The sequence below is a fragment of the Bacillus rossius genome, chromosome 2, assembly GCF_032445375.1.
Source record: "Bacillus rossius redtenbacheri isolate Brsri chromosome 2, Brsri_v3, whole genome shotgun sequence".
In the NCBI taxonomy this organism is placed as follows: Eukaryota; Metazoa; Arthropoda; class Insecta; order Phasmatodea; family Bacillidae; genus Bacillus; species Bacillus rossius.
In genome coordinates, this window is record NC_086331.1 from 24030416 (window position 1) to 24044796 (window position 14381).

The 14381-nt window shown below is 41.1% G+C and overlaps 1 protein-coding gene across 9 annotated transcripts in view; it reads left to right on the forward strand.

Annotated features, from left to right (window-relative positions):
- The window catches only part of LOC134529175 (uncharacterized), a 646085-nt gene that overhangs the window by 603407 nt on the left and 28297 nt on the right, over nt 1-14381 (forward strand). For 8 of the 9 annotated variants that reach the window (XM_063363010.1, XM_063363001.1, XM_063363007.1 and 5 more), the window contains 2 exons: nt 26-154; nt 11064-11192. In XM_063363010.1, coding sequence (XP_063219080.1) covers nt 26-154; nt 11064-11192 — 258 coding nt within the window. The remainder of the gene's footprint in view (nt 1-25; nt 155-11063; nt 11193-14381) is intronic. The other variant, XM_063363008.1, reaches the window with a different exon arrangement.

The following is a 14381-nucleotide window of genomic DNA, read 5'->3' on the forward strand; positions in this document are numbered from 1 at the left end:
AACTAATGTCTAATTTTTGTTGCAGCCATGCGAGAAAAATGCTGAATCGGTCGAGTCCGCTCCACGTGTGCTGGAAACAGATACTTTGTCGTGTTCGCAGAATCGATCAGAGAGTGGGGTCATTGGCTCGTCAGAACCAGTAGTAATAGCAGCGGTCAGTATACTCATTCGAACCGTAATAATAGTCAATTCATAATATATGTACATTAAGTTAAGTTAGGCAAATGACTAACACACTTGTGTATGAAATCTATATTACAAACCACACAATGCTTAACACTTAAGCTTTTAAATTTAAGTCATGGCCTTGTGTTTGGAGGTGTAGGAGTGGCCAGCGTGTCTCTGCAGACTGCTACCAGCAGCCGGAGCTCAGTGTTGAAGGCACATTGCTCAGCAGACTTGCAGCAGTACTGGAAGCAAAAACAAGAATACGTGAAGCCTATTTTAAAACTAAAGTTAAAGTAGTTACAAGCTAAAATACTAAACTCATAATTTTCTTTAGTTTGTGTGACATCCTCAGAAAAATTATTACTAAATGAATGTCTGGGTGTGTTTTTACGTAGTGGACAAGTAAGGAGCTAGTTGTGCCTCTATACGACATTGTTTACCTTCTTTTTTATCGCATAATCGTCGCACTCGCATACTCGTCGCAACTGTATTTTTTGCCGTCAAAATTGGGATAAAAAAACTTTTCGCGTAAACGTCGCATGATGTTTTTGGTCCCGCTCTTAGATGCAGAGTGCTTTGTGTGGGTGTCTTATCCATATGAAACGATGTATTTTAAAGTATAAATCTAATATTTATTTGGAAATTACCACTTACTTATTTAATTAACGGAAATGCGAAGTTGTCTGACCTGTAAATTTTCTTTTAAAGACTTTTTAAACATTATTATCTTTATCTGATTGTCCTCGTCGTCATGGTGTACCAGTGTAGTTATCTTATCCGTATTTAACGATATATTTTAAAGTAGAAATCTAATATTTATTCGGGCATTACTACAATAGAGTCCCGTTATAGCAAGTTGTCACGGTTCCGGGTTTGATCCTCGCTATAACTGTGTCCTCGCTATAACCGAATTAGACAAATTTTGGCCCTCAAAAAATAAAAATAAACCAAAAATAGCATAAAAATTGTAGTTAAACCTGTATAATTGGAAAATAACAGGTTTTATTAACGAAATCTTAATTTCTGTGAGCAAATGTGTGAATTCTCTTAAAAACGATACCCCACAAGTACGGATGCAATCACCGATTGCGTCAAAATAACCAGAATACCCTACCACGCCACGTAAGTATAGCATCTCATCCCGCAATCGATTACTCAACTTGGCCCGCGGCCGACGCTGCATTGTCCTGCTATCTATTGTCGACGCGGGCTGTCTGCTGGCGACCATGTTGGTTCAGAATGTTGCTAACAGGTGGTGATAGTGTAGCGCGACGATTTAATTCCTTACAAAAAAGCAGGAGTGTGGCAACGCAATACGCCTCAAACGAAATACTCGCTGGAAAACTATACTTTTTTCATTTAAAGAAACCTGTCAACTTTTTTAGAAAATAAATTTGGGATTAAACTCAAACCATCACCACCCCTTTCCCGGACAGATACCCCAACAACTGACCGAAACAAAAGTTACAAGAAAACTGTCCTAGCGATTCGGTAATAAATACGGTAGTGCCTGCTATTTGTCAGATAGTAAAATAAAAATAAATAACGTGACGTGTTTGTAAACGTGTCACGACTGAAATAATTCCAAACAAGTTTATAAATATTTGTGTATTATTAACGCGATCAATTAGCAACAAGTATAAAGACGGCTCTGACTTTTTTGGCCTAACATAGTTATAAACAATGTTATTATTCGTTAATGAAAATGTCGCAACAAATTAATTAAGAGCATTTATATTAAAAAAAAAAGTGCACATTGTTATGTTTAATGGTGGGAAAAAATAAATTTTGTCTATTTTCGAAATAATAAGAAATGTGTACAAGTATATGTATATTATATTCAAAGACTTGGTTTATTCGACACGAGCATACCTTGGCCTTGAAGCCAGCCAGTGATGCTGTGACTGTGAAGTCGCAGGCACATAACTAACGGAAGTTTGATAAAAGAAAGAAAGGACGGGATTCTATTGCAGCGTGGGGGTATCCAGTTAAGCATACCACCAGGGTGCATCCATGCGCCACCAAACACTCCTACTGATTATCCTACACATGCAAGCGAAGTGTATGGGGGCACAAGAAAATCGTGTGTGGGGTCTTTGCTAGAAAAGACAGTTAAGCAGAAAGTGATAAATCATAAATACAAATAAAGAACATGAGTCGCACTCAACAACGTTATAATTTCGCAAACTTAACACATATACATACACTGTCAACGGATTCGATGCCAGCTAGAGGCATGTGCGTAGCAAATACAAATTAGCATACATTTAATGAAGTTTATTCCCTTCACAATGATTTTCACTCCTTATGTCTTTACTGAGTCCTTACTTATGGAAAAAACTAGGGTGAACCTTGTGCCCAATGTACTCTGATTCAACAAACAAACTACTACTGCGTATCTCTTACAGTCGTACGAAACAACAAGCAACAAGCAACAAGTTAATATTCTTTCTCTCTCTCCATTACAAGTTGAATTTCCTAGGCATGCCCTGGATCATGCAGTATAAAACAGTCGCCTCTGACAATGGGGATAGACATTTTCTCATTTTCTGTGCGAAATTATGACTCAGTTACCACACACTATAAGAGAGGAGAGAAACCAATATTCAAGTATACGTGCGTACGCATTACGTTACGGCCCGGAGGCGAGCGAAGACCAAAATCATAGTGAACATTATGTCATTACACACGTGATTCACAAGACGTACGTTGCTGTTAACAACTTTAGGAACTGACTCAATATACATACAGACTATACGAGCGGTCCAAACACGTGTAGGGGCAAGGAATTATGTACTACAAAATAAACCAACACCTAATATAACGTTAATTGTGCACTCCTCGAAAAAAACATATTAAATATCTATTACTCATAGAGAGCGTAGTCCCGCGGACAGAAATGCAAGCCCAAGAGAGAAGCGAGGGATCGGTTACATGGTTTGTTACAGCTACAATTTTCAGTGGGTCTCGTCATGATGACATTCACTGCCAAGGCTAGGTAAGCGTAATACAGAGAAGTGCTCAAACAAAATATGCTAGATCACGGGGGGTATGCCTTAACCAAATGGCTCCGGTCGGGGGTACAGCTGGGAGGAAAAGAAAGAGGGCAAAATCGAGGCAAAACGATGCGTAAAATTACGTCATACGGAGCTGAAAGCTCTTATGAAAAAACAAATACAAGGGCGGCATCGGGCACTTAACGTGCTTACTTCTAAACCAAAAGCAATCAAAGCGTGGTCTGGATGCCGTTGAAATAAGTTAAGAGTCCACTGCCGACAATGCAAGTCGCGCAGCAACTAAAATCAAAACCACATGCAGGAGGGAGTAAGCAAATGCTTCCAGCACAAAGAAAAATAAATTAAGTGAAGGTCAAAGTCAAAAGGGATGGCTACATGAAAATCAAGGCTGGCAAGCATATTTAATATTTACGTTACTCGCACGGCCATCGTGTGCACACACTAACTCCGTCTCCTGAAGAATTTTACCTAGACGAGCTGCCCCTCGACCGGGCCAGAGACGACCTGCTTCCACCAAGAGAGACCCACGAAATAGACAATTAAAAGTTATACGCGCTCATTTATACTATTCGCTAGATGGCGTTGCAGTCGCTACAATTGAGGAGAGGCTAGGGGGAAAGAAAGGGAAGGGGAAATTGGCACCTTGAGGCGGAGAGGGGTTAAGAGGGGAGAAGGAAAGGAAGGCTGCGGCACGGAGATGACGTCACAGAAGCGCGGCGGGCGCTTCAACCCCCACCCCTTACGAAGTCTTCTGCCCTGTGAGCCCGAGCTTAAAGTCGTGTTGAAGTTCAGTGTTTGTGACATGAGCCAACTTCTTATATCTTGCGAACGCCTTGATTCAGACGATGTAGAAATGACTTGAAACTAGCCGGATCGTGCCGCTGGAGGGGGGCAGCAACGTGTTCGTTTCAGCGGTGCGACGGGTGGCAGCTCCAACAGGGGACCGCGATCTCCTTGGTGCTGCACAAGTAGAATACAGGCGACTCGCGTCCGACGTGTCGCTGACAGGTCCCCCTCCATTTTTTCTGAAGTGAAAGAGAGAAACGATAAGCGCCGTATCAGGTGACCTATTCTGGCGGTACAAGGTTGCAAGGGGTTCAGGCAGCGCTCGGCGCTTTTCCTCGTCTCAGCCACTCAGCGCTAAGTGGCGGACATCGGAACTCTGCAGCATCCTTCCCGCCGACGTCTTCTGGCGGGCCGAGAATACCTCTAGAGCTGAACCGCGGCGGCGGTGGCGTCCGAACAGCGGAGAGTCTGTCACCAGATCTCCACGCCGTCCAACAGTCTCCTCACCCCGCAGCAGTCAAGGGCTGGCGGCGTAGGGGGCGGAGGGGCAGCGGCAAAGCAGAGACGTAGCAGGCTTCTCGTAGAGTTGTCCGCGCACAGCCCAAGGGAGGGGTAGAAAGGAGGCGCGCGCGCTTGAAGGAAACTGTAATCATCAACTGAACTGCGACTGAACACTGTATCCTGTTACTAACAATTCTACAATCTAATTAGAAAACATACCTAAAGTAGTAATACACACACCAAAAAAAAAAAAAAAAAAAAAAAAAACTTAAGTATCTTAAGGCTTCCACTAGCCGCCAAAACGTTGCATTAAATCACTGAATGAAACGCTTTAGCTGTGTTACGTGTGCCTTACGCCACTTACGTTTATTGCTCATTAGCTGTAACTGAACAGTGTTAGCTGCTAAAAACTTAGTAATCAAAAACGGCCCGTCATAGGGCGGCAAAAGTTTGACGTTTAGGCTAGCCGCTAATGAGGGCAAAACGTAAGAGCGGCAGAGCACAACGTCGCCAACAGCGAATGAATGGGCTGCCCTTTTTGCATCATAATTTCGTGCCACGTTTTCCCTAGCCTTAGCTAAATTCTTAGTAACGTCTTCCAAGACACGATCTAACTCTACACTTGACAAACTAGAGTCGACAGGTGGCAACCCCCACTGGTTGAGCAAGAGTAAGGTAAGTTCCCTCCCCAGGAAAGGCACGGAGGGGGGATGCCCTGTAGAACTGTGATGAGCTGCGTTCAAACCAATATTTAAAAGTTCAAGATCGGCGTCCCAGAGAGTCTGGTCGGCGCGGTAGAACGAAGTGAAAATTCCCTTGAGAACCTTGTTGGTTCTCTCACTCATATTTCCCTGTGGAAAATACGGTGAACTGTACACCGGCTTTACAGAAAATTCAAACAAGAAATTTTTGTATAAGTTCGACTGAAAGTATTTAGCGTTGTCTGATACTACAATACACGGCGGGCCTAAGATTTTAAACACCTGTTCCTTAAGAACTTTTACTATGGACGACGCCTTCATGTTTTTAAGGGGGGTTAAAACAACAAATTTAGTAAAAATATCTAGAATTACTAATACGCATACGTTGCCCTTTTTTGATCGCGTCAGCGGTCCGAAAATATCAATATGCAGAACCTGCCAAGGGGCGACGGGAGCGTCGGCACAGTAAAGCCCTACTTTAGCATTGTGTGGGGGCTTTGATAGCTGACAGTCAATACAGGCGCGTACAAAATCGCGCACGTCTTGACGCACTTCTGGCCAGAAAAAATGTTGGGCAATTTTACGGTATGTTTTATCTATTCCCATGTGCCCACCCACAAGTGAGGCATGGAAATATGTGATAATCATACCCTTAAGTTTTTCAGGGACGACAACTTTCTGAGCTCGTCCTGACGGGCCAGCATACACTAACAACCCATCCTTCTCGGCAAAGGGTAAGGCCATTCCACATTGCAAATCGTTCCGGATTCGAATACATGCAGGATCATCCTGCTGGCAGGCTTTCAGGTTTATGAAGGATTCGGGGAAGATTTTGCACACCGAAATAAACTCAACCGCATCCGGGGGGGAAGGGTTATCAATTTCAAAATCATCCGGGTTGAACATTCTAGATAAACTGTCGGCCACAACGTTCTCCGCACCTCTTAGGTGATGGATTACAAATCGGAATTTTGACAACCGCAGTATCCAACGCCCAAGCTTCCCGAGCTGCGAGGGATGATTGCACAGCCAACTTAAGGCCTGGTTGTCTGTATACAGGTCGAACTCTCTACAATCCAAGTAACACTCGAATTTTTCGAGTCCGAAAAGGCACGCAAGGGCCTCCTTCTCATAGGTGCCCAAGCGGCGCTCTGACTCTGAGAGGGTTCGACTTGCGAAAGCAATTGGTCTCAATTTTCCGTTCTCCATGTGTCCGAGGACGGCTCCAAGGGCTACTGAGGAAGCATCAACCTGCAGGGCAAAACGTTTATTGAAGTCGGGGAGAATTAACACGGGGGCGGAACACAAACATTTTCTTAGAGATTGAAAGGCCGTTTCCTGTTCCTCACCCCAAACAAAAGCAGCGTTTTTCTTTCGCAACCGATTCAACGGCGCGCAAATCGTGGCAAAATCTGGGATAAAACGCGCATAATACCCCAGCATGCCGAGAAATTTTTGAATTCCCTTCAAAGTCTTTGGACGCGGAAAAGTAGCCACGGGGGCGACCTTATCCGGATCCATGTGAAGTTTCCCTTCTGAAATTACATAGCCTAAAAATTTTACTGAGTCTTGTGCCAAGGAAATTTTATGTGGATTAACAGTAAGATGCGCGTTTCTCAGACGTGCCAAGACTTGCTTAAGGTGATCAAGATGTTCTGAAAGTGAATTACTATATACAATTATGTCGTCGATATAGTTAAAAACAAATTTGTATTTAAGGTCGCTTAGCACATGGTCCAGAACACGGCTCATGGCTTCGCTCCCGAAACTTACACCCATCGGAATTCTGTTGAATTCGTAGTGGCCAAAAGGGGTTGAAAAGGCAGTGTATTTTCTACAGGCGGGATCAAGCAAGCATTGATGGTAACTGTCGTTGAGGTCGATGATGGAAAATATTTTTGCTTTACCCAAGTGTTGTAAGGCGCTCTCTACCGTCGGTATTGGCCAAACTGGATGAATTACCTTCTTGTTGAGAGGTTTAAAGTTATGCACAAGGCGCCACTCAGAGCCCCCCTTCTTAGCAACCAAAAAAGTAGGGGTGCAAAACTCGGATGTCGAAGGGGTAACGACGCCGGCAGCGAGTAATCTGTCGATAATGGCGCGCATGGCCTGCAGCTTAGGGGGAGAAACCTTCAAATATTTGGCAAAAACGGGCACTTCGTCGGTAACATGAAAACGAAAAGGCAAGATGTCACATCTGCCGATCTTACGTGTTATCACGTCAGGAAACTCCCGCACGAGAGCGGCGATGGCTTGATCGCGCATCGCGTTATCGGAATCATTGCAACTCATAACTATGGGTTCGCGGACCTCATGACGCAAACGAATTTTTACAGCAGGAGCGAAATCAAATTGCAATTCATGGTTGGCGGGACTGAGTCGACAGCGTGATTTGCCCAAAAAATCTAAGCCAAGGATTAGATTCGGCAAAATCCCGGGGACAACGACAAACGGCCAACTCCAGGAAAATCCATGGATTTTAAAATGAATTATAATAGATTTACATGTGCGTATGCCTTGCCCGTTAGCGACAACGATATTCCTTACGGAATCATCCGATACAACTCGTTGTGAAAGTTGAGGGTACAACTGCACTAATGTGATGAAACATTTTTCACTAATAACAGACCGGGTAGCACCGGTATCGACTAAGGCTGGAAATAAATGTTTCTGAATTTTAATTGGGAGGAAATGTAAATGAGTGGGTTCAGAGGATTTTTTGAGTAGCCGACGGATACGACCTCTTTTCCGTCCCGTCCAGATTAGTTTTCCGCACGAGGCTGTCTCTCAGTTCCCGTGCAGTCGCTCCTATAATGTCCCACTGCCTTACACCGAAAACATCTACGTTGATTTATTTCCAACCGCGGAACAGTACACTCATACGTGACGTGTCCAAAGGCGCTACAATTGGCACACCTGCCGGCTCCGCGGCGGGTGTCCAAGGTCACTAGCTGCCGTGACTGGGTCAAGGTTGCGGACCGCGAGCCCACGGGCGCGGTTACCTCAGGCGGTAAACTCATGGCCGCGCGAGCTGCGGCCCGCGCCTCGGGCCCAGGCGTGAAATGGGCAGAACGCTCGCCGCGAGGCAGGCTGTCAAACGCACGAGGCGTGGAGGTGTCTGCCACGTCACGGAGTTTCGGGCTACGGGGAGTGAGAACGGGGGGGGCGGACTGCGACGTAAAAATACGTCCGTCAAAACGAGAGTCATTTTTCACCGAGCTGGGGCGCTTTGCCGGGAACTCAGCTTGATACTTAGCAAGAGAAACAAGGCGACTTTCCACTTCGCCCGCCCAAGTCCGTAGGCTTGCGAGCGAGGTGGGAGGAGCGAGCATCGAGCAGTTCTGCCACACCACGGGGGCCAAATTACCCAAAATAAGTTGGACAAACTCCTCTTCCGGGGTACCCAGCTCTAAGGCTCCCGCGTACGCGGTAACCGACGTGACATATTCCATAATGGTTTCATCTGGGTTTTGGAAGCGCCACACTAGCTCCCTCTTACAGGCATCTAGAACCCTAGGCGGACACACTGAACATACCAGTGATTTTTTAAACTTATCAAAGCTCGTACCCTGAGCAATGGCCTCATTTAACAGAGGTACATGGATGTCCGTAACTTTACTTAAGAGTGCTTTCAAAAAAGCCTCAAGTGGAACTAAATTTAATTTATGCAGGCTCTCAGCCTTAATCACAAAATCTAAGATCTGCCTGGGATCACTTCCACCCAGGAACGGGATGGTTTTAAGGGCGGCAAAAAAAAGTTTTACGTTAAATGAGGACGAGGAAGGACTCACATCAGCTGGGGGCTGCCTGGTCGTGACTTCAGATGCGGCTCCTGCGGATTTACGCAGGTAGTCAACCAAACGCGCCCTCATCTCGGCGACGGTATCGGTGTTCGCCAAGGGCAGACCATTTTCCTCGAGATGCAGCGCCAAATCGGTCTTGTGCAACTGGTAAACCCAGCTCACGGAGACGGCCATGGTGCACCGAAACAAACAATACAAACGGATTTATCACTATAATCTGCCTAAAGAGCAGAGTAGCGCAGGTCGGGGGTACAGCTGGGAGGAAAAGAAAGAGGGCAAAATCGAGGCAAAACGATGCGTAAAATTACGTCATACGGAGCTGAAAGCTCTTATGAAAAAACAAATACAAGGGCGGCATCGGGCACTTAACGTGCTTACTTCTAAACCAAAAGCAATCAAAGCGTGGTCTGGATGCCGTTGAAATAAGTTAAGAGTCCACTGCCGACAATGCAAGTCGCGCAGCAACTAAAATCAAAACCACATGCAGGAGGGAGTAAGCAAATGCTTCCAGCACAAAGAAAAATAAATTAAGTGAAGGTCAAAGTCAAAAGGGATGGCTACATGAAAATCAAGGCTGGCAAGCATATTTAATATTTACGTTACTCGCACGGCCATCGTGTGCACACACTAACTCCGTCTCCTGAAGAATTTTACCTAGACGAGCTGCCCCTCGACCGGGCCAGAGACGACCTGCTTCCACCAAGAGAGACCCACGAAATAGACAATTAAAAGTTATACGCGCTCATTTATACTATTCGCTAGATGGCGTTGCAGTCGCTACAATTGAGGAGAGGCTAGGGGGAAAGAAAGGGAAGGGGAAATTGGCACCTTGAGGCGGAGAGGGGTTAAGAGGGGAGAAGGAAAGGAAGGCTGCGGCACGGAGATGACGTCACAGAAGCGCGGCGGGCGCTTCACTATTTTTAAAGCCACGCACTTAGGTGGCGACTGCAAGGCTGAAGAATGTGACAGGCGTCAACGGCAAGATGTCTAGTGGCGAGCGAGAGGGGTGGAATTAAAGCAGACAAATAACCAAAGCACGCTTCAAGCGATCACGCCGTAAATACCTCAAAAATACCTCGTTATAGCAGTGTTCTCGCTATTACCGTGCTGGCTATAACAAGATTCTACTGTACTTACTTATTTAATTAACGGAAATACGAAGTTGTCTGACGTGTAAATTTTCTTTTAAAGATTTTTAAACGTTATTTCCTTTATCTGATTGTTTGCGTCGCCGCAGTGTACCGCTTGTGAACATGAAGCCAGCGCTAGTTGGCATCATTCGTGTTTGATTATGTTCCTTCCCGTATAGAGCGCGCGCATGTAGTTGAATATCAATATCTCGCCAATTGCATGCAATGCGTGCTCTCTATCGAGAGCCCAGTTAACTACATTTGATGACCCGCATTCTTTCATGGTAAATGTGTAATATTTACGCGTTGGTACACGTCACAGATTCAAGTAGCCTGCGTTCGTGTTACAGTTTGGTTTTTTATATTTAAAGTTGACGAAAGGTTTTTGTTTAATGAATTATTAATATAAATTGTTTGGTGTGCCCTTGTATACTTCACATTTTTTAAATAAACGTACTTTCCATAAATTGGTTTTGTTTTAATGAATAACTTTACCTAACAAAAATTTTTTTTCACACATTATAGTCGCACCACTACTTTTCAAACTTGATTTTAGAATAAAATGTGCGATGATTATGCGAGAAAACACGGTACATTTAACACTATGTCACTGTGTCTTCCCATCACTCACAGCCTGAAGTTATCTCTGTGATACTTGCGGTCTAGGTGTTTCGGCCTGATGGTTTGTGTCTTAATAATTGAATTTGACTGAAGAAAAAAAAGGGGGAGGAGGTTAAAACCGATTTTGACCGCAATTTACATTAGTTAAAAAAGCAAATAGCATATTTAATGGAATTGTCATGTAAAAATAATTAGTTTCCGTTAACAAGCTTCTGGAATGACCACTACGTATAACAAGCGCTTTGCATGTAAAATTCAATGAAGTCTGTTAATAATAAAAGTAAAAATTCTAGTGTTTCATATTTATTGTATACTAACGTCTAATTTTTGTTGCAGCCATGCGAGAAAAATGCTGAATCGGACGAGTCCGCTCCACGTGTGCTCGAAACAGATATTTTGTCGTATTTGGAGAATAGATCAGAGAGTGGGGTCATTGGCTCGTCAGACCCAGTAGTAATAGCAGAGGTCAGTTAAGGCTAAGATCCTTAGTTTTGCAGCCTCCAAGAAAATTATTTCTCCCATGAATATCGTAGTAGATAAAAAATACATACTAAGCAGAATTGTAAATAAAACTTTGAATTTTGTAAATATGACGATAAAAATTTTTTCAAAAAATGCTTTCTTATTTAATTTTAATTTTGAAATTTTCAAAACTAAATATTAGGTATATATTTTAACGGTACACGGCTGTTACTTTGCACACAACTTAAAGGAGGTACAATGAACAATTCTGTCTAGTAATTGTTTTAATACAACGTACAGAATTTAAATAATCTGAGTATTAAATGCTGTGATTTAACTGTCACTTGCCGCTGATGAAAGGAACGAGTTCAACAGTTTGCCGCTAGAGCTCCGATTAGTTCCGAGTTTACTCACTAGATGGCTCTAATATCGCAGGAGTTCAGGCGGGAATATTATCGCTTCGAAACGGTCAAAACCCAACACTAGTATCAGCAATAGTAATCAATGAATTGAAAACCGTCTCACGTTGTCGACAATTTATATAGATATATTTGTCAGCTTTTCAGTGATGTAAATTATTATTAATATGCTTCACTTGTCGTGACAAATTTATTCATAGTATATTTTTTATTTAAAATAATCTAACTACAATTTCTAAATTATTTTAGTAGATAGAGATTTATTATAATAGTTGGGCGTCTTAAAAAAAACTTATTTTGGAAATACTAAAGTGCTAAATATGATTATAATATCTAACCTGTTTCGTTTACGGGCATCTACGTGAACGTCGCACATTACATTTTATTACAACATTATTTCACATATTATCTTAGTGACTTCATTATGTATTTTGATATGACTCTTTACCTTAGCACATGAATGAATCCTGCAATCACGGTGTATTACAATAATAGCAAAATGGTTTCATATAATAATATAACTTCCAAAATCAATTTAAATTATTATTTATACTTCTATCCAAGAATCGTACATTCAAGACAAATAAATAATATTTAAAATTTTATTAGAATATTTCAATTATTGTAAAAAAATTTATTTGCAAAATGACAATGATTTTCTATCAATTTATTTAATTATATTTCTTTAGTTATATTTATTTAATTATGTTTCTTTGATTATATTTGTACCTCGACTTTAGCTCTGGTAGAATGGGCTATACCTCTGGGTGTAATGTTACATAAATGAGTTATGATCAAAATATTAATAGTTAGTATTGCAACTTAATAGAGATGTTTAAAAATAAATAGTAAATGAAGGACCAGCCGCCTATGGCAACTTCCTCCCGTAATGATTTAGTTATGTATATAACGATACAAAAATTAGGGCCAATCTCTCGATGCTGTCGTTTAAAATTACCTTTGGTTTTTAACAATAGATTTTTCACTACCCAAGCATTTATTGTATCACTAACCTTGAGCAGTTAAACATTTACGTTAGTTACACAAGTTCGTTAGAAACACAATTACAAGGCAGTGGCGATTCTTTTTTTTTTTCTGGGGTCATGTAAAATTATGTTTTTAAACAAATATTGGCCATAAAGAATTAGGTATATATTTTTCAATTTAACTTCCGCTACATTATTTGAAACTATAAATGATCAAAGAAACATAAGTTCCAAGTGCGCACACACACGCACGCATATGTATACATATAAATACTTTTGAACAAATGAAATTAGGACTTTTAGCAAATAAACATTCAGGTAATTTTCCAAAATACAATTTTAAAGACCTTTATATTGTGTTCTTACATTTGCAGTTAGATTTATTTAAATTATTTGGCAAATATTACAATCTAAAAACAATTTAAGTATGTCCAGTAATTTTTTTTAGGTAATTTTATTTGTGTTACAAGAAACCGAAGAACTTGCTGAAGTAAAATCATTATGTATATAAAATGTGTTTAAATGGGTGTGTTATACTTATATGAAATTGATCTAGAATTATATGAAATAAAATTCTATTGTTTTACCAGCCTTTGAGCTTTCTAGCTTACGTGAAATTGTTATAATTAAACTTTATTGCCTAAATTTTGAATTGCTCGAATATGCAAAAAGTAATTCACTCGCTCACATACTGGCCTATACAAATTCCAACCCACTACCAAAATGGCTGGAAACTTGAAATTTGGGTTGCAGCCTCAATGAGTAAATTTGGAAAAGTACCGATTTTTATTTTCTAATTACTAAAAAAAATAAAATTAAGAAATATGCACGCACCTTTAAAATCGGTGTATACCTTCTTTCGGAAGAACGTTGTTGCAGAAATTATTGTTTACTTCTCATGCTTGTACAAATTGAACAGTACTGTAAATGTATTTGATGACAAGCAATAGTAAGTTATTAGCTGATATTGAATACAAACAATTTTTTTCGTGACTACAAAAAATAAGGTTCTCTGCTTGGCGAGTGATTAAATTATACTAATGTCAAAAAGATGTTATCGAGAAAAAATAAATGAAGTTATTTTATACCACTGATTCACTACCCATAAAATCAAACTGCAAAGTCTTTGCAACTGGTATCTCACACAAGAAATATAAAACATATTCGTGCTTCATTTTGTATAAAAATAAAACACATATTATATAATATCGGGAGACAGCCTTGAAAATCGTGACTGTCACCAACATGGCCAATCAGACTCATTGTCATGTTTGCGATGGCAAGACAGCTAGCAAACCAGTTCAGTTTATATGCAGCTTAACTGAAAAATTTATTCAATATTTTCGGGGTAGTTTTATCCTCAAAATTAATACAAAACCAAATCAGCAATCCTTGTATGATCATTTATAATACTACAAAAAATCTTCCATTTCCTTCGAATTGTATTGAGCACTAAAATATTGATTTACTTCTGGCCCAGGTTTTATTTGACGATACTCTGTAGAGTTTCGCTTGTTTGCATTGTTTATTTATCAGGTTTAATTCATGGCCAAATTAATTGAAGTGTAACACAAATTATTTATATATATATGTGTGTGTGTGTGTGTGTGTGTGTGTGTGTGTGTGTGTGTGTGTGTGTGTGTGTCTGGTTAGGAATCAGTATGATGTACTAGAAAAAATATGTCCTATCAGTTTAATGAATGGTTGTACCCTTACAAGCGTTGAATATTTATGAAACATTTTATTTCTTTGGTATTTATAGCCGCAGACTTGTATTTTATTTATTT